Raw genomic sequence first — 20,346 nt, 5'->3', positions numbered from 1 at the left:
GGGAATAGATAGGGACAGACAGACAGGAACGGAGAGAGATGAGAAGCATTAATCATTAGGTTTTCGTAGCGACACCTTAGTTGTTCATTGATGGCTTTCTCACATGTGCCTTGACCGTGGGCCTTCAGCAGACCGAGGAACCCCTTGCTCGAGCCAGCGACCTTGGGTCCAAGCTGGTGAGCTTTGCTCAAACCAGATGAGCCTGCGCTCAAGCTGGTGACCTTGGGGTCTCAAACCTGGGTCCTCCGCATCCCAGTTCGACGCTCTATCCACTGCGCCACCACCTGGTCAGGCACAAGTATTTAAATTTGTAAGTTCTGGTTTATAGATCAGCAGACTCCCCTCATCTTGGAGGCTCTGTATCCTCCAACCTCCATCTACTTCTAGAGCACTAAAGGCCAATAGATCTATTGTCCACCGAAACACCCTAAGGCAGTGGTTCTCAACCTTTCTAATGCCGTGACCCCACAATACAGTTCCTCATGTTGCGGTGACCCCAAACCAAGAAATAATTTTGGTGGCTACTTCATAACTGTAATTTTGCTATAGTTATGATTCGGAATGTAAATACCTGATATGCATTATGTATTTTCTGATGGCTTTAGGCGACCCCGCTGGGGTCACGACCCACAGGTTGAGAACTGCTGCCCTAAGGGGTGTCCAGATTTTGCCCACCCCAGGACCCTGCACCATAGCAGTTATAAGACCTTGACCCTTCCTCAGGGGCTCTGTGGTTTTCTTCAAACCTCTCAACCCAGCTCCTTCTCTCCTCTTATTCATTAGTTCTCCTATTGAAAGACATCACAGTTTTTTTTAGAAAGTATTCCTGGACCCAAAGATAAACTCCCCTCTTTTTGTGGGGGTAGAAGTGGGGAAGGGTGGGAGGATTTACTGGTTATATTTTTAGATTTAAAGACTATGATTTAAGCTTTGATTTTTGCAAAGAGTTTTGTTTTCTTTTAAACGGTGGCTCTTGTATTAGAAACTCAGTAAGTAATAGTTATATATATATATATATATATATATATATATATATATTTTTTTTTTTTTAACTGCAATGTAGTGGGCCAATTCTTTTTTCAAGTATGTTGAATTGGCTTGGCTTGGAAGTTAATGACTCCCTTGTGACTTTGGGGACTTGTGGGTTCAGGGTCTCCGTGCAGTCCTCCAGTGGTTGGGTAACATTTAGGGAGGGGGGAAATTTGACAACTGTGGGGCTGAGATTTTATCTTCAGGATATTGATGCTCTTGGGTCTTGTCTTTTAACCTTGAAAGGCAATGTACTATGGTTAATAGAAATAAAAAAAAGCTTGGTGGATATTGTGAGGTTTGTGGGACAAGTATACATACAGAAGAGGGAGAAGTAAGGAGGGAGAGAGTTAGATCACGTATTCTAACTGTCGTACTTCTTACTTTAAAGGCTTAGACTTTTATTGGAATTTGGGTGAGTTCTTCAGTGCTTAAGAGAAAAATCATTTTATTGAACTTCAAATGTATTTGTACTTATATTTTTATTGGAGCATCACTTTTATTTTACCAAATCTTTTTTTTTTTTTAACCAGGCAATCTTTATGATTCCTACCAACCCTCCTCCTACGTTTCGAAAGCCGGAACTGTGGTCAGATGGCTTCATGGATTTTGTGAAGCAGTGTCTTGTGAAGAGCCCTGAGCAGAGAGCCACTGCCACTCAACTCCTACAGGTATGAGTCACCCTGAGGGGCTCCCCCTGCATCTCATCCACGTGCTGACCGAAAGATGCTGTTAACCCACCCACACCGAGTTGGTAAAGAAGTACAGTATAAGACATTTCCCACCTCCCAGGAGGTTTGGATCTGATTAGAAAAGACATGGGAAAGAATATTAAATCATCGGATAAGATAATCTGGCGAGAAAATATAGGGTCTATAGAATTAGAGAATGGGAGGTGACATTTAGTGAGCACCTGCTGGGTGCACATGTCACATCATTTAATCCTGGTCGGAATGCTCACCACTTCGTTTTTGTAGGTGAGAAAATGGAAGCTTAGAGAAGCTAACTCTTTTGAGGCATTCAGCTGGTGAACAGCAGAGCTGAGATGAGAACTTAGGTCTTTTTGATTCCAAAGCAGGAGTGCCATCAAATCTACCCAGTTCCGGGAAAGCACTGAGATTAATGGTAGGTGCTGTGGTAGCTCAGCGTGGAAGGAGGCCACTTTGGATGGAGATGCGTACTGAGCATGCTTTCCTGGAGGAGGAGCCTGTGTGCTGGGGCCTCAAAGGGTGGGCGGGGTTTGGCCGGCTAGGTGCGAAGTGATCTGGAGCTGGAATTCTAGAGCTCAGGCTGCCCAGGTTTGAACCTGGCTCCCTACTTCCTCGCTTTATGACCTTAGGCATAAAGTACCTGTCTCACATGTTGTGAAGATTAAGTGATATAATGTGTAACTTTGAACAGTCCTTTACATGTATTAAAGATATATGATACGGATTTGACAAATATTTGCTGTTATTATTGGGCTAGGCCAGTGGCTTTCAACCATATCAGACCCTGTGTGTAAGTGTGTATTTTTAAACACTCATTACTCTTTTGGAATGAAAATCATAGATAATAAATCTATTTATGCCCATACTTGAAAAAGAATCAGTATAATGTCTATGATATTATGGAGACATATAAAGATACTTTATAATAAAACAATGTATTTGTCAATACAGAAATGCTCCAGCTTTACTCAGCTTACAGACATAATGAAGTGGAGACCTGTACCTATCATTATGGAAGAACTTAGATTTACGAGCAGTAAAAAGAACAGAAACCATTCCACTCATGAAATACAGGAATGTGAATCAGTGGGCACTAAAGCTAATGTTAAATAACGGCAGACCAGACTTATTTGTATATGATAAGAGGAGGGAAATGATCTTAGAGGCTTTCCAAGTGGAGGGAATAGGCAACATGATATTCTTGCAAATGAGCTGGGTCTTATTTCTAAGTGTAGCGGCAAATTCCTTTCTGCCTGGCTGGCATACTGATAAATTTTAAGGAAAAGTTATCTCCTGTATTGTGATCCCACCACATGTTGAGGCATACTTTCAATCTGTAGAGTATTTACAAAGAACTTGGAGACTGTATCTTTTGGCAAAGCCTGAATGCTCTGTTATAAAGTGAGTGTGGTTTAGCTGTTGTCCAAAGCAAAATGAGAATGATTAGATTTGTTGACTGATTTAACAAATGTTTCAAGTCCCTGCCGTGTGCCAGGCACTGTTTTGGCACTGGTGCATAGAAACTGTCTCCAGCGTTTTGTACTTTTTTGTTTCAGCACCCGTTTGTCAAGAACGCCAAAGGAGTGTCGATACTGCGGGACTTAATTAACGAAGCCATGGACGTGAAACTGAAACGCCAGGAGGCCCAGCAGCGGGAGGTGGACCAGGATGATGAAGAAAACTCAGTGAGTGGCAGGCCTGGCTTTGGGGCCCAGGCCATTGATGCTTGTTATGTCATGGCTGCCAAGCCAGGTAAGACGCGCAGATGTTGGGTCAGCCTGGACCTGGAGACCTTCCTGTCCTGGACCAGGGTTTGCCAGAGGCTTGCTTCATGTGTGTTGGCTCTTCCGATGACACTTCCTAAGACAAAGTGGGTTTAGAACCTAACTGTCAAATCCAGAAATACGTGCGAGAGGAGTCGTAGTAATTCAGAAAACTCACTTTTGATCCAATTAGCCCAAATTTCAGCTTTTGTCCTTTTACAGGAGGAGGATGAGCTGGATTCTGGCACGATGGTGCGAGCAGCAGGTGATGAGATGGGCACGGTCCGAGTCGCCAGCACCCTGAGCGATGGAGCCAATACCATGATTGAGCACGATAACACATTGGCATCCCAGCTGGGCACCATGGTGATCAATGCTGAGGATGAGGAAGAGGAAGGGACTATGAAAAGTAAGGCTCTGACTAAACACGCTAACTTCTCAGACAGACCATGCACAGCGCACAGAAAGCAGGTTCACGACCCCACAGGCTCAGTCTTGAGGCCTTGTCTGTTGCTACAACCGAAGGAGGAAAAACATGGGAGGGCTATGGTGAGGGCATGGGTTCAGGGACGGGGAAAGCTGGCTTGTGTGGTCAGAGGCAGGAGAGCATCAGCAGTGAGAGGGGCCTTCCTTTTGAACCTGAATGGCCATTCTGTCATTGAATGCTATCATTTTTCCCTCCTTTTCCTTGACCTGTGGAGGCAGGCACATATGCTGTGTTGATGCGTAATTCTGAACTATTGCAATTCTGAGTGGTTGACTGTACATAATATCTTCAGTATTTTTATTTATTTATTTATTTTTTCCAGAGACAGATTGAGAGTCAGAGAGAGGGACAGACAAGGACAGACAGACAGGAACGGAAAGATGAGAAGCATTAATCATTAGTTTTTCGTTGCGCATTGCAACATCTTAGTTGTTTATTGATTGCTTTCTCATGTGTGCCTTGACCGTGGGCCTTCAGCAGACCGAGTAACCCTGTGCTTGAGCCAGCAACCTTCGGTCCAAGCTGGTGAGCTTTGCTCAAACCAGATGGGCCCGCGCTCAAGCTGGTGACCTCGGGGTCTCGAACCTGGGTTCTCCACATCCCAGCCTGACGCTCTATCCACTGTGCCACTGCCTGGTCAGGCAATTATCTTCAGTATTTTCATAATACTCTGTGTGGCTAACCCAGGTCAGTACTCAGCCAGTCTGTTCAGAATGTACCAATTTAAAAGTCCTATCACATCCCCTTGAATTTAAGCCCATCTTCATTCTTATCCTGCTGATCATTTCATACCTGTGACTGAGTCCTCACACCTGAGCTCAGCTCCCAGGATAGTGCTTCTTCTCCCCCCTTCTTCAGTTGTTTCCCTTTCCCTTCCCCTGTATTCCAGACCAAGTCACAGAGAAAAGGAATTCAAGGGTACAAAGTGGTAATAGTTGAGTTGAATAAGTACAGTTTAGCCTAAACTTTGCATAGGTGTAAAGCATTAAGTCTCTATGATCTTTTCATTATCATCTTTTTTTTTTTTCATTCCATTTTTAAAATTCAAAATTTCTTCCTCTCTAAAGCAGGGATTGTCAAATTGTGGTCCACATCCTGAGCCTGGCCTGCCACCTGGTTTTGACAAAGTTTTATTAGAACACAGTCATGTCCATTCATTTACATACTGCCTGTGACTGCTTTGTGCAGAGTTGAGTATTTGTGACTGAGACCACGTGGCTCCCAAAGCCTGAAAGCTTTGCTGTCTGGTCCTTTACAGACGGAAGAAGTTCTCTAACCCCTGCCCTAGACCCTTCGCTTTGTGATTAATTGATTCATTTTTCTTTAGCACCTGTTGTATTCCAGGTACATACGTGGGTGGATGCTGAGAATGCAGTAGGGAGTAAAGAAACAGTTTTTGCCCTGAAGGAACTCATTGTCCAGTGTGGGAGACAGACCATTAATTATACTTCAGTGTACGAGATGAGTTCTAAAATAGAGGTAATGTAGGGTGCTGTCAAAGCAGAATGGAAGAGTATTTAATTTAGAAGGGGGGTTGCTGAAAAATCCCTGGAGGAAAAGGAAGGCGGGTTGGCAGGTAAGTAGGGTGGGTTGGAGATGTTCCAGCAGTGCTCACAGACTCGTAGAGGCAGGAGAAGAGCCAGTGGGTTCAGGGGAACTGTGGCTGGTTTGTTGTGGCTGGAACAGACAGTCTCGGGCTGGGGTTCCCAGGCAGCCCCCTCTGATTTTCACCTTGCAGGTATTCATATTTACAATCAGCCCTTTGTTTTTTGAAGGAAAAAGGTTTTCATTTTGTTGTTTTGTTTTGGGTCCAAGGCTCATCATCTGTGTTTGGCCTCTGATCAGAATCACACAGATGGTGAAAGATTAGTAATACTGTTGATAGATATTTAAATTGTATAACTTTTCTGGAATGTAGTATGTATTGAGAGTTCAAAAGGTTCAAACCTTTGACCCAGTAAATTCCACTTGTAGAAATCTGGTCCAAGAAAATAATTGAAGGCCCTGGCTGGGTAGCTTAGTTGGTTAGAGCTTCCTCCCGATTCGCCAAGATTGTGGGTTTGATCCCAAGGCAGGGCGCATACAAGAATCAACCAGTGTTCTTCAGTTTCTTCTGTGTCTTGTAAATTTCACCTTTTGCGACAGCATGGATGGACCTGGAGAGTATTATGCTAAGTGGCATAAGTCAGACAGACAAAGACAAGTATCATATTATTTCACTTATATGTGGAATCTAATGAACAAAAAAAGTAGAAACAGACTCATAACTATGGAGAACACACAGCCGTCAGAGGGGGTTGAGGGTTGCGAGACTAGGGGAAAAGGTGAAGGGATTAAGCAAAGAAAAAAAACTCAGAGACACAGACAACAGTATGGAGATTACAAGAGGGAGAGGGGGTTGGGTAGAGAGAGAAGAAGGTAAAGGGTGCCTGGCCAGGTGGTAGTGCAGTGGATAGAGCATCGGACTGGGACACAGAACCCAGGTTCGAAACCCTGAGGTCGCTGGCTTGAGCGCATGGTCGCTGGCTTGAGCCCAAAGGTTGCTGGCTTGAGCCCAAAGGTCGCTGGCTTGAAGCCCAAAGGTCGCTGGCTTGAGCAAGGAGTCACTTGCTCTGCTGTAGACCCCTGGTCAAGGCACATATGAGAAAGCAATCAGTGAACAATTAAGGTGCTGCAGTGAAGAATTGATGCTTCTCATTTGTCTCCCTTCCTGTCTGTCTGTTCCTGTCTGTCCCTCTCTCTGTCTCAATCACAAAAAAAAAAAAAGAGGGTGAAAGGGGGGATAGATGGCAGAAGGAGACATGACTTGGGGTGGTAAACACACAATACAATATACAGATGATGTATTATAGAATTGTATCCCGGAAATCTATATAATTTTATTAACAAATGTTACCCTAATAAATTCAATAAAAAGTTCTTCAAAAAAGAGCTAATGAATGCTTAAATAAGTGAAAGAAATTGATGTTTCTCAAATAAATAAAAACAATTTTAAAGAAGAAAATAATTGAAGATATAGGCAAATGACATTCAAGAATTTTTTTCAAATGTGTTACTTAAAATTGTAAAAAAACCTGGATTAATTTAAATGTTTAGTAGCAGATGGTTGGTCAAATAAATTATGATACAGCCATATGGTAGAACACTACATCATACAAAAAGATTAATGACCCTGTTTCAGAAGAAATATTTAGGATATATTGTTGAGGGAAAAAAGGAATCAAAATTATAGCATGACTCCAATTTTACAAAAGTAAAAAAATAAATTAACATGTTAATATGTGCATAGAAAAAAGGTGGAAAAAACAATAAAAAAGCTGGACGGAAATGAATAAGTAGCTATTTTTGGTGATAGGATTATAGGTATTTATGTTTTTCCCAAATTATTTTCTAGCATTTATCAGGAAAAAAAATCCCACCAAAAATACTATTGATGTTATAGTGTGAATTAGGACTTTGAGCTATGTAGTGCCTTAAGAACCTTTCTTTTTCGCCTGACCAGGCAGTGGCGCAGTGGATAGAGCGTCAGACTGGGATGCGGAAGACCCAGGTTCGAGACCCGGAGGTTGCCAGTTTGAGCTCAAGCTCATCTGGCTTGCGCAAAAAAAAAAAAAAAAAAAGCTCACCAGCTTGGATCCAAGGTCGCTGGCTCGAGCAAGGGGTTATTCGGTCTGCTGAAGGCCTGTGGTCAAGGCACATATGAGAAAGCAATGAACAACTAAGGTGTCGCAATGTGCAACGAAAAACTAATGATTGATGCTTCTCATCTCTCCGTCCCTGTCTATCTGACTCTCTCTCTGTCTCTGTAAAAAAAAAAATAATAATAATAATAAAAAAAGAACCTTTCTTTTTCTTTCTTCCTTTCATTGCTTTTTATGGCCTTAAAATGGATATTTACAGAGTGACATTTGTCATTCCTTTATAGTCTCTGTACATTCTTTTTTTTTTTTTTTTTTTCTTTTGTATTTCTCTGAAGCTGGAAATGGGGGAGAGACAATCAGACAGACTCCCGCATGCGCCCCACCGGGATCCACCCGGCACGCCCACCAGGGGCGCTGCTCTGCCCACCAGGGGGCGATGCTCTGCCCCTCCAGGGCGTCACTCTGCCGAGACCAGAGCCACTCCAGCGCCTGGGGCAGAGGCCAAGAAGCCATCCCCAGCGCCCGGGCCATCTCTGCTCCAATGGAGCCTCGTCTGCGGGGAGGGGAAGAGAGAGACAGAGAGGAAGGAGGGGGGGGTGGATAAGCAAATGGGCGCCTCTCCTATGTGCCCTGGCCGGGAATCAAACCCGAGACTTCTGCACGCCAGGCCAACGCTCTACCGCTGAGCCAACGGGCCAGGGCCTCTGTACATTCTTATTTCATTGTGTTCTTAGGGTATGTTTTATCCCCTGAAGTCAAGATGGAAATGCCCCACATATATTGTTCTTGGTGTTACAGAAATTATCAAATGAATGCTGTAAACTAAATTTAGTTTTTCTTTTTTTCTTTTTAAAGTAACCTGTGTGCTTGGTTAGGAAGGTTTGTTTTGTGGTAATAAGCTGCCTCTAGTTCTTCTCTTTCATTCGGAGTGCCATATCTCCTTCTTGTTTGAAGGGCTTTAATTATGCAGATGATTATAATCAGAGTGCAGTATATCTAGGCTGACCCATTAACATGTGTTGTGCGTGCATGTGTTATGGAAAATCTGCCTTTTTTATTTAAAGAATTAATTTTGTTCCAAATGTAATTTTCATATTTCAAGTGCTAATTAATTCAATGGGTTGTGTGTTCAGCCTCTGAGCTTGGATTGTTTCAGCATGCCTAATGAGAAACATGCATCTTTTATTATAGTCGTGGTGAAAAAAACATTTAAAAACCTGAACATTCACTGCTGAGTGATACTGAATATCCTCAGTTCACAATCTGCACAGGTCTTATAACACAGTTTTTGAGTCACAAGTTTGACAGATTTCCCATTTATTTTGATATCTTTTACCCATTGTTTTAAGAGTAATTTAAACTTTTCATTATGGAAAATTAAAGTAATATACACAATTGTGCAGAATAATATCATGTTTTCAATGGACCTATCATCTGGTTTCAAAAATAACTCACTGCCCAGCATATTTCAGCCCCCTCAAAGGAAAATAACAAGCTGAATTAACTTAAAGCAATAAATATTAAAGCCAAGACTTGATGCCAGATATGTTTAATTTCATAGCTCCTGCTCTTAACCATTATATTATACTGCTTCTCAGCACAGCCCCTTTGTTAAGTTGTTGGGGGACAGAATTAAGGCTCTTGTTACAGGTCCTATGTTGGCAAGCCTCAGACTACGTGAACATACCTCTTCTTACTGCTTATTTGAATAACTAGCTATTCTCCATGTTTCCTCAGGATTTCCCGAAGCAAATGGTAGATGATTTTCAGAGAGGGTATGCCCCTGTTGATAGGTTAATGATGTTGTTACATAAGGGAGTAGGTTTTGGTTTTATATCTCTGAATCTACAGTAAAGAATCACATCGAAGTTGGAGGGAGGAGATTAGAGTGGGTGAGATTTGATTGTTTTATAAGAAGACACCTTCAGAACACCTGTAAGAACCATAGAGGTAAAACCATGGCCCACACTACAGTGTGTCTGTAAAGTCATGGTGCACTTTTGATTGGTCACAGGAAAGCAACAAAAGACGATAGAAATGTGAAATCTGCATCAAATAAAAGGAAAACTCTCCCAGTTTCATATCTATTCAGTGCAGTTCGATGTGGGCTCACGCACAGATTTTTTAGGGCTCCTTAGGTAGCTATCCCGTATAGCCTCTACAGACTCGTCACTGACTGATAGCCTATCAGAACGGGGTTTCTCCACCAAATTGCTGGTTTCCTTCAACTGCTTATTCCACCGAGTAATGTTATTCCTATGCGGTGGCGCTTCGTTATAAACGCGCCGATATTCACGTTGCACTTTGGTCACAGATTCGAATTTAGCGAGCCACAGAACACACTGAACTTTCCTCTGTACCTTCCACATCTCGACTGGCATGGCCATGGGCTGCTCCGCTGTATACACGGTGTTACGTCATCATCTGCGCATGCGCACGCGCACATGCTGCCACATCCTACAGAAACTGGGAGGGTTTTCCTTTTATTTGGTGCAGATTTCACATTTCTATCGTCTTTTGTTGCTTTCCTGTGACCGGTCAAAAGTGCACCAAGACTTTATGATCACACTGTACTTTGAGAACAGATGTCTGAATAAAATACCAGTTTAGAAATTTTCGGAAGGCTTCTGCTATTTGTTTATATAAGTGGTTTTTTTTGTTTGTCTTTGTTTTTAATTTTTATTTTTTAGTGGAAAAGGAAAGGAGGGAAAGAGAGACAGGAACATTGACCTGTTCTGTATGTGCCCTGACTGGGGATTGAACCTCTGCGTTTCGGATGATCCTCTAACCCAGTGGTCCCCAACCTTTTTTGGGCCACGGACCGGTTTAATGTCTGAAAATATTTTCACGGAACGGCCTTTAGGGTGGGACGGATAAATGTATCACGTGACTGAGACAAGCGTCAAGAGTGAGTCTTAGATGGATGTAACAAAGGGAATCTGGTCATTTTTAAAAAATAAAACATCGTTCAGACTTCAATATAAATAAAACGGAAATAATGTAAGTTATTTATTCTTTCTCTGTGGACCAGTACCAGATAGCCCACAGACCGGTACCAGTCCGGGGGTTGGGGACCACTGCTCTAACCAACTGAGCTATCCAGCCAGGGCTTTTTTTAAATTTTTTTATTAGGGCTATAGAAGAACTTTATTGACCCCCAAGAACAGTAGAACATATTCCTGAAGTGACATGAGGGGTTCTGTCGGTGTTGGGATCATTGTATTTCCTTTGGCCAGCAGAGGGTGCTCTGTAATAGGTTATGAGTTAAAATCGTGTTCCCATTTTGTGTTCACAAATCTCCTTTCTATGGTAGGCTTTATTCAAGGTTAAGACCATTATTTATTTCTAAATATATTTTAAGTAACCACAGCAACATGAGGGCAATGTCTTTATTTTATTTAGGTAGGAGTTTGGATACCTCATACTTGGCAAAGTTCAAGCAAGACTGAAGTCAGCCAAAACCTGTCAAAATAGTTTAAACTTTTCTTCCCTCTTCTCAGATTTCTCAGAATTCTTAACCAGAATTGATGCTTTCTTTCTGCATCATGGTACCATGCATATACTTTTGAAGCTGTCATCAGCTAAAATGGCCCTAACCAAGCAATTGAATAAATTTTAAAAATAAAACTTCAAATTCTTGTGCAGAACTGACTTGGGAAACGTTATTTTATGCATCAATATAAATAATAATGCCAACTTATAGTTTTTGTTGCCTAGCCTTTTTGGTTTTCATTTAATTCATTTCCATGTTGCCTTATGCTTTCTTGGCCTAATGGCCTTTTTCTTTTTTTTTACTGATTCATGGTAGCTCTTTAAGTTAGATACTAATTTTTTGTCAGTTATATGCGTTGTAAACATTTTATCCCAGCTTGTGACTTTTACTTTTAATTTTGTAGGGTCTTTTCTTAAACAGTAACTTTCATTTTCATGCAGTCGCTTTTGAATTTTCTTATGCTTTTTGTGTCTTCTTGAAGAAATCTGTTGCTATCCAGATATCTGAAAAATAGTCTCAAATATATGTTTTTCTTTTAAGTTAAAAAGTTTTACTCTTTAGGACTTTATAATTTGTCAGAAATTGGTTTCTGTTTACAAAATGAATGTAGTTATTTACTTTTATTTTTTTCTCTGTGAAGAACTTGTTTTCATCCTCCATTCAGGTGTTTGATTTATATTGTCTTTTTAAGCCTTCCTTGACCATCTATCTAAAATAAATTCTCTTATCCCACAGATGACTACTTGAAATTTAGATCATTATTTATTCCATATAATGTTTAGCAACAGTGTGTCACATTTTGTAAAATAGCACTGGGGTTTTGAATGAATTGTATTGAATACATAGATTAGTTAGTCAGATTTGCCATCTTTATGATAGTCTTCCTGTTCATGAACATAGTTTACCTTTCCATCTGTGTGGCTGATTTCTTCTGTTCTTAGATAACTTTGTAATTTTATCCACAAAAATGTTTTAAATCTAAAATTGACTTTTTTTGGATTGTTTAATTTCTTCTAGGTTTCCTGGAGCTTTTGTTTGTTTTTTTATTTATGAAGATAGTCAGATAGTCATCTGTGAATTACAATCCTTGTTTTTCCTGTTGATCTTAATACTTACCAGTACATATTTTTGAGTCTTACTAAGATCTCCAGTATGGTAGTAAATAATAGAGAGGATAGTGGGCATTCTTTTTTTTTAGACAGTGAGTCAGAGAGAGGGATAGATAGGGACAGACAGACAGGAATGGAGAGAGATGAGAAGCATCAATCATTAGTTTTTTGTTGCGACATCTTAGTTCATTGATTGCTTTCTCATATGTACCTTGACCGTGGGGCTACAGCAGACCGAGTAACCCCTTGCTCGAGTCAGCAGCCTTGGGGCCAAGCTAGTGAGCTTTGCTCAAACCAGATGAGCCCACGCTCAAGCTGGCGTCCTCAGGGTTTCGAAACTGGGTCCTCCGCATCCCAGTCCGACGCTCTATCCACTGCGCCACCACCCGGTCAGGCGGGCATTCTTGTCTTATTCCTCACCTTAAAGAAAATTTTTCTCATGTTTTACCATTAAGTCTTATTTTGTAGCAGGATTTGGTGTAGATATCCATTATCAGGTTAAAGAAGTTCTTACCTGTTTCTAGTTTAAGAAATTTTGGTTTTTAATCCCAGTTGATGTTAAATTTTATTGTTTCTTGAGTCGAACACCTAGCTGTTTAATTCTCCTGCTTAGTGATGCATTCAGTTAACATTGTCATTTTCCCTCTAGGTTCTGTTTTGGCTACATCCCATAAGTTTCATACGTGGTACACTGTAAATCTTTTTTCCCAACTTGGCATGTTTTGTGCTTTTTATATTTTTCTTTTTTAACCCATGAATTATTCAGAAGTGCTTTTTAAAAACGAAGTGTGTGAATTTTAAAAACTGCTTAATTTTGATTTTCAGTTTCAGAGAGTTATGGTTAAAGAATATGGTCTGTGTGGTATCAGCTCTTTGGTATTTTCTTGAGACATTTGTGTTAGCATGTCAGTCATATTGTTTCTGATATTGGTATTTTGTGTTATTAAGACTCACAGTGTGTTGCCTGACCTGTGGTGGCGCAGTGGATAAAGCGTCGACCTGGAAATGCTGAGGTCGCCGGTTCGAAACCCTGGGCTTGCCTGGTCAAGGCACATATGGGAGTTGATGCTTCCAGCTCCTCCCCCCTTCACTCTCTCTGTCTCTCTCTCCTCTCCCTCTCTCTCCTTTCTATAAATGAATAAATAAAATAAAAAAAAAAAAAAAAAAAAGACTCACAGTGTGAAGATGAACAGACAAGGTTTTATTAGCCAGATTGACGGAAGGACAAGTCAAATGGAGTAAAATGTTAATATTTGAGGAGTCTGGGTGAAGGGTCATCAGAGTAACATTGAAAGTTCTTTGTACATATAGAACTATGCCAACATAATGCATTAAATGATTTTCAGTCCATGGTTTTCAGTTTTTAGAATTATGTCTCAAGAGGCTAATTTGATATAGTTTATAAATTGAAAGAGTTTCACTTAAGAATTTCCTAATAAAATAGTATCTTAAGGTTGTTGATTTTTACTAACTGATACAGATATTATTTCTGTCTTTAATATTGATAGAAATATGTGCTTCAGAAAGTCAAACATATCCCAGAGGTTTAGGAAAATGTTAATTAGCCTTATTATGCATCATTCAGAGTAATATATTGGACACTGGATACCATTAGTACTGTAATAATAAGGAGATTTTATAGCTGTTGTCTCCTGTGCATTTTAAATTAAATTATATGTGGGTTTTGTTGATGTAGCTTAATATGCAAAAAAATAATTTCACTATTCCATTCTCAAGCAAATGTCATTTTTTAAAAGAAGAGAATTTCTCCTATGTTTTATTTGATCATTATCAAACAGGGCATTAATATTTAAGAGCTAAAATGAGAACTTCTAGTTTTATACTAGAAGTATAGAAAAAAATTCAAGCTTTCAAAACATTAAAAGTGTTTTGGTAGATAAAGTATATCTATGTATATTTGGTAAATATAGCATATATTTTAATAATACTTTAAAGATAAAGTATGTTTGAAAGCAAAAAAAATGTTTTCAGAGGCAGTGATAGCATGATCTTAGAGCAACTGAAATAGCCTGATTTGCATAAATTTAGCAGTTAAGTGCTGTTGCCTCAAATGAGGAAATAACAGGAGAAAGGATGGCCATTTAAAATAATATGTACCTCTGGCCCTGGCCAGTCAGCCCAGTGTGTGGAAGTTCTGGGTTTGATTCCTGGTCAGGGCACACAGGAGAAGCGACCATCTGCTTCTCTCCCTCTCCCCCTTCTCTTCCCCTTCTCTCCCCCCTCTCTCCCTCTTCTCTCCTCCTTCTCTCCTTCTTTCTCTCTCTTCCTCTCCTGCAGCCATGGCTTGAATGATTTGAGCAAGTTGGCCCCTGGCACTCCATGGCTTCACCTCAGGCACTAGAATAGCTTGATTGCCAAGCAGTGGATCAGTGGCCCCAGAAGGGCAGAGCATTCCCCTTTAGGGGGCTTGCTGGGTGGATCCCAGTTGGGCGCATGTGGGAGTTGTCTCTCTGCCTCCCTACCTCTCACTTTTAAATGTATATATATAATATATACTCCATCTACTAAAGATTCGACCCTAGTTCTCCCTCCCAGGTCTCATTGGCTCTATGGTATCATGACCCTCGTCCCTACCGCATTCCCAAGAGATACACAGTGGTCAGTTCCCCTCCTATCTCCAGGCCTGTGAGGCTGAGGGGTGGCAGAACTTGGATGACTGAATTGAAAGGTTTCCACCAACTCAGAGCCTTTCAAATTAAACTCAGTGAACTAAGGGAGTAAAAATATGGTTTCTCTTTAAAACTGTCAGTCCATTCATAATTTTTAATTTTTATTCTAGAGGAATTGCCACATTAATCTCTTTGAAATGGAATTTTAAAGCGTAGTGTCATAACTAAGTTTGGGTGACCCAGAAGCATGTTTTAGGTAAATTTCTGTGATGTATTCTGTGTAAAAGCATTTTGTATCGATGGTTCTGCAGAAAGTCATGAAGACACCTATTGTGGCTGAGTCTCCACACGTTAAGACATCAAATCCAGGCTCTTGTTGAAGTGATTTTATTTCACCACCATCCATCAGATACTAATTTCAGAGCTGCGTAGGATGGAAATTCTTGACTCACAGCCTATGTTCTTTCCACCTGCAGTTAGTTGTTTGAAGGGGATTGTTGTAACATTGCCTCCCTTGTGTGTTATCTGTCCCGTTCTCCCGGACTCAGATGATAGCATTTGCAAGGACGGTACATAAAACATAAAGGACCGCTGGTATTTTAGCACTTTTTTACCACAATAGGCCTACTGTCCTATTTCTGATCTGCAGGACATTTATAACTATCATGAGAGACTATTAGTGTTCATGTGTCCTTGCTGCCACTCACAGTCAGCATCATACGAGAGTTACAGATAGCATTAGAGTAGAGACCCCTCCCAGAGCTAAAACTTAAACATTTAGTTGTGTTAGACTCATATCTCTGAGTAAGAACAAGAAAAAGAAAAAGTAGTAGTGGAAAGAACAGTAGTTTGTGAAATCGGTAATTTGGTTTGAAACTTGGCTCAGAGTCTCACGGACTGAGTCAGCCTGGGCAAGTTACTTCCTTTCTTGAACCTCAGTTTCCTCTTCTGCAGAAAGGGGGCATAAAAATTCCAGTTTTGTAGGGTTGTGAAGATGATATGAGTTAATATATGTAAAATCCTTCATATAAATGCTTCAAAATGGTAGGTAGGTTATTAATTATATGAGCCTTTTAATGTATGGCAGTGGAGTTTTCCTTGGACCTACAATTTCCTTGACTCAGGGCTACTTTTCAGCATCCTGACTGCTTTTCTCTTGCTAATTAGGCTTGTAGTTTTCACTGTTGGTATTAATCATGTTTTTTAAATGCCACCTCGGTGTCTGAACACTGTTATGAAATTGGTCCATTTAAAGGAAGATCACTTGTCAGTTTCAGTAATGTTTTTTTAAGATGTGCTGAAGAGAGAGAGGGAAAAAGAGATAGTGTGCATATGAGTGTGTGTGTGTGTGTGTGTGTGTGAGAGAGAGAGAGAGAGAGAGAGAGAGAGAGAGAGAGAGAAATTCCTTGTAAATAAGATGATAGATGTTCTGAGAATCTGTGAAATAGCTCAAAATACAAGATGGTGGATTTTAAAGAGGGCTGGACTTTGGATCCACATGAGCCTTCCTTTGTGGAGTTTTAAACTCTTATCTTAATACTGTGGAATGTATTACTGACTGGAATTTTTTCCATTCCTGAAAGATAGTCACTGTGGTTCACTGGGTATTTATCAAAAGCTCCTCTTGGGTGAGATTCACAATAGAAGAGCAGACATCTTGGTTCTTAGACTTTTCTCACAGTTGCACAGATAATTCAAGGTCATTGTGCCAGAGTGGAGACTAGATCCTAATTGTTTGTGCAGTTTGTCTAATTGTGTCCAGATGTTGGGCGCACTTTTATCTTTGGAAACCATTAACATTCTTGATTCTTTTAGGATGAGCCAAAAAGCACAGACTCTTGGTGCCTGAAAATTCATTCAGAACACCCTGCCAGACCACATGTTAGGATATGAAAGTACCAGATCTCAGCGTAACTTGGGTAAAAGGCTCAAGACCTATATTTTGGGTATGATAAGGTGCTCCGTAAGAATTCAGCTGGTGAAAGGTGAGCCAAGAGAGGGCAGCAGTGTGATAGTAATGAAGGGTAAAGGAAAATGTGTCCCGAAAGATATACTTTGGCTCTTATGCCTACGAAGCAGATAGATCAACTTCAGTCAGTTAGGGGAACATATTTCTGTTTCTCTAAGCTGTTTTTGACTTCCTTACTCCTCTTGTTCAGCTAGAAAATGGGGATGCATTTTGATAAATTTAAATGGGTCTATAAACAAAGTAAGTGATTCTCTTAAGTGTTTATGTTCTAGAAAAGATCACTTGAAATCGATATTTGTTAAAATATTATTTAATACCAACCAAGAAGCACTTATTAGGTCATTACTATGTACTGTACAAAAACCAACTGAGATGTTTAATGCTGACAAGGAATTTATAGGTTAAAAGGAGAAGAGATGACAGTCACTGTGACTATTATCTAATATTTATGGCGTGCCTACTGTACTGTACCTATTCTTTCTTATTCCTTGTGTGGATGAAGCATCCCCTAGGTGCTTCAGATAGTGGTATTTGATGACAACATAGCTTAGTTAACATTATAGGGCCTCTACATGTGAATGTAATGTAATCCTGGGCCAACTGCTAGGTAAGTAGTATAGAAAAGTGTTAAAGGGTCTGTAATATACAGAAAGGATAGGGGAGGCTGTTCCTGGCGGGCACAATGTCACAAAGGTAGGAAAAAACATTGAATATTCTGTTTGGCTGACGGGGATGTTGACTTGATATTGGAGAACATTGAATGCCAAAATAAGGAGTTTGAACTTGATTCTGTTGGTAGTGGTATAATATAAAGACTTTTTATCAGAGAAGTGATATAACAAAGTGTTTTTTAAGAGGAGTTAATTGGATGATTTGGAGTTTGAAAAGACCAGAAAAGTTGAGACCGATTAAGAAATTGTTGAAATAACATAGGTACGGATTATTCTCACTTGTGAGCCTTTTATATCTTTTTAGATGCGCTGCCTCTGTTCCTTCAGTTAGTAACCCATTGAAATTTGGATTTAGATCTCTTTGAATACACATAGGACAGCCCACCAGATTTAAAGAACTAGAGCACCATTGCTTAGCAGTCAAGTCAACGTACAGAGAGGCACTTACCAGAACTGGCTAACTGGAAGAGTTATTTCAGCTGGGCTCCAGGGAATTTTATAACTTATGATTCCAGTAATTCTTAGTGGTTTCAAAGAACATTCAAGGGAACATTTATGGCCACACACAGAAACTTAAAGTATAACTTGTGTAATTAAATGAGTTAATACATGTAGGTTCCCAGTAACAAAAACAAAACCAAAAACCACACACACATAATAAATGTTAGATTGAGAAACAAAACAAGCAACCTTATGATAAGGCATATTATTTCAAGGAAGAAAAAAAGTTCTGAGGGATTAAGTTTTGTGAAACTGAGAAGAAAATGCAGGCTGTGTCCAACCTTCTAGTTTAAACAGAATTAATTACTATTAAGGTAGAAAAGAGTTATTATTATAGAAATTAAGGAGAGAGTAGTTTGACCATTGTGGTTTACTTAGTAACAATCTAAAAAATGAATGTTGAAAATGGAAGGGCATAAAGTTTAATGTCTAGTTGATGGTCATTCCAAGGGAAAAGGGGGTTCAGACTTTGATCAAGCTTCTTCCCAGTTATGACAACTTTGCCATTGTGTTATAGTTTCTTTTTTTTTTTTTTTTTTTTTACAGTGACAGAGAGACAGATAGGGACAGACAGACAAGAACGGAGAGAGATGAGAAGCATCAGTCATCAGTTTTTCATTGCAACACCTTAGTTGTTCATTGATTGCTCCCTCATATGTGCCTTGACCATGGGCCTTCAGCAGACCAAGTAACCCCTTCCTTGAGGTGAGCCTTGCTCAAGCCAGATGAGCCCGCACTCAAGCTGGCGACCTCGGGTCTCAAACCTGGGTCCACCGCATCCCAGTCCGACGCTCTATCCACTGCACCACCACCTGGTCAGGCATGTTATAGTTTCTTTAGAAGAACCCAGAAATAAAAGCACTAGTAGAGGAAAGAAGTCCTGCTGTTTTTTTTAAATTGAGTTATTGATACATAATGTGCATATCATATAATTCACTCATTTAAAATGTGAAGTTCAGTGATTTAACACTCCAGAAGTTTTTACTAAGGACTATTTTTATAAAAACTGCTATTGCTTCTAATTTAGAATTTTGTTTAAAACGAAGAGAATATACTTTCATTAATTTCCCTTACTGTGCCAACAGAAAGTCTTAAGTAAACAGGCATCTTTCCAAATCATGAGGTTGCTGGGGTAGTGGTCAGGATATTTTTTATTAAGTCAGAGAATATAAGGAGATCTACAGTGTTAAGGTAGAAATGGTTGCTCAGGCCTGACCTGTGGTGGCGCAGTGGATAAAGCGTCGACCTGGAAATGCTGAGGTCGCCGGTTCGAAACCCTGGGCTTGCCTGGTCAAGGCACATATGGGAGTTGATGCTTCCAGCTCCTCCCCCCTGTCTCTCTCTCCTCTCTCTCTGTCTCTCTCTCTCTCTCCTCTCTAAAATGAATAAATAAAAATTAAAAAAAAAAAAAAAAGAAAAGAAAGAAATGGTTGCTCAGTACAATGTGCAGCCTGAACCCATCCAGGATGACTGGACCCAATTTTGGCATATGTTATGGATAAATTTGCACTGGAAAATAAACCAAGGCACCACAGTATATCTTATATTTTGGTAAACAATGTTCTCTGGATAACTTTTCAATTTTCCCAAAAGACTAATATATTTCAGTATTTTTATTACATCCATGTTAATTTTGAGTTGGCAGAGGTAACCTAACCAACTACCATTATGTTTTGATAATAAGGGATATACATTTTAAGAAAATTATTGAAATAAATAAATGTGCAATTCAGTGGTTTTTAGTGTTCTTACAGAGCTGTGTAACCGTCACTGTTATCTAGTTTAAAATATTTTATTATTTTTAAATTGAGGCGTAATTCACATATCATAAAACTCACCATGCTAAGGTTACAATTCTGTGGATTTTAGTGTATTAACAAGGTTGTGCCACCATAACCACTGTTGAATTCCAGACATTTTCATCACCCCCAGAAGAAACCACAGTCCTGTTAGTGGTCGCTTCTCATTCCTCCCTTCCCTATCCTTAAGCAACCAGTAATCTGCTCTCTGTCTCGCTGGGTTTGCCTATTCTGGGCATTTTATATAAATGAAATTATACAAAATACGGCCTTTGTGTCTGGTTTCTTTCACTAAGTTTAATGTTTTCAAACTTTATCTGCTTTGTAGTATATATCAGTACATCATCCCTTTTCATGGATGAATATTATTATATTATGTGGGACCCTGTTTTGTGTACAGTCTTAATTTTAGAACATACTGATCACTCCCCAAATAAACTTCACATCCTTTAGCAGTACTCGCCATCCCACCTACTCACCCCAACCCCATAGCCCTAGGCAACCCCTTACCTTCTTTCTGTCTCTACAAACTTGCTTATTCCAA

General features: G+C 40.0%; 2 protein-coding genes across 4 annotated transcripts in view; both read left to right on the top strand.

Moving 5' to 3' along the window:
* KCNK15 (potassium two pore domain channel subfamily K member 15) overlaps positions 1–20,346 on the top strand; it is a 284,394-nt gene that overhangs the window by 186,192 nt on the left and 77,856 nt on the right. The gene's annotated exons all lie outside the window — the stretch shown is intronic.
* The window catches only part of STK4 (serine/threonine kinase 4), an 84,781-nt gene that overhangs the window by 21,884 nt on the left and 42,551 nt on the right, over positions 1–20,346 (top strand). For all 3 annotated transcript variants that reach the window (XM_066237919.1, XM_066237917.1, XM_066237918.1), the window contains 3 exons: positions 1,563–1,700; positions 3,296–3,424; positions 3,725–3,911. In XM_066237919.1, coding sequence (XP_066094016.1) covers positions 1,563–1,700; positions 3,296–3,424; positions 3,725–3,911 — 454 coding nt within the window. The remainder of the gene's footprint in view (positions 1–1,562; positions 1,701–3,295; positions 3,425–3,724; positions 3,912–20,346) is intronic.

The sequence above is a fragment of the Saccopteryx bilineata genome, chromosome 6 (assembly GCF_036850765.1).
Source record: "Saccopteryx bilineata isolate mSacBil1 chromosome 6, mSacBil1_pri_phased_curated, whole genome shotgun sequence".
NCBI classification, from domain to species: Eukaryota; Metazoa; Chordata; class Mammalia; order Chiroptera; family Emballonuridae; genus Saccopteryx; species Saccopteryx bilineata.
Note: the sequence above shows the minus strand (reverse complement) of the source record. Positions and strands in the feature narration are given on the sequence as shown.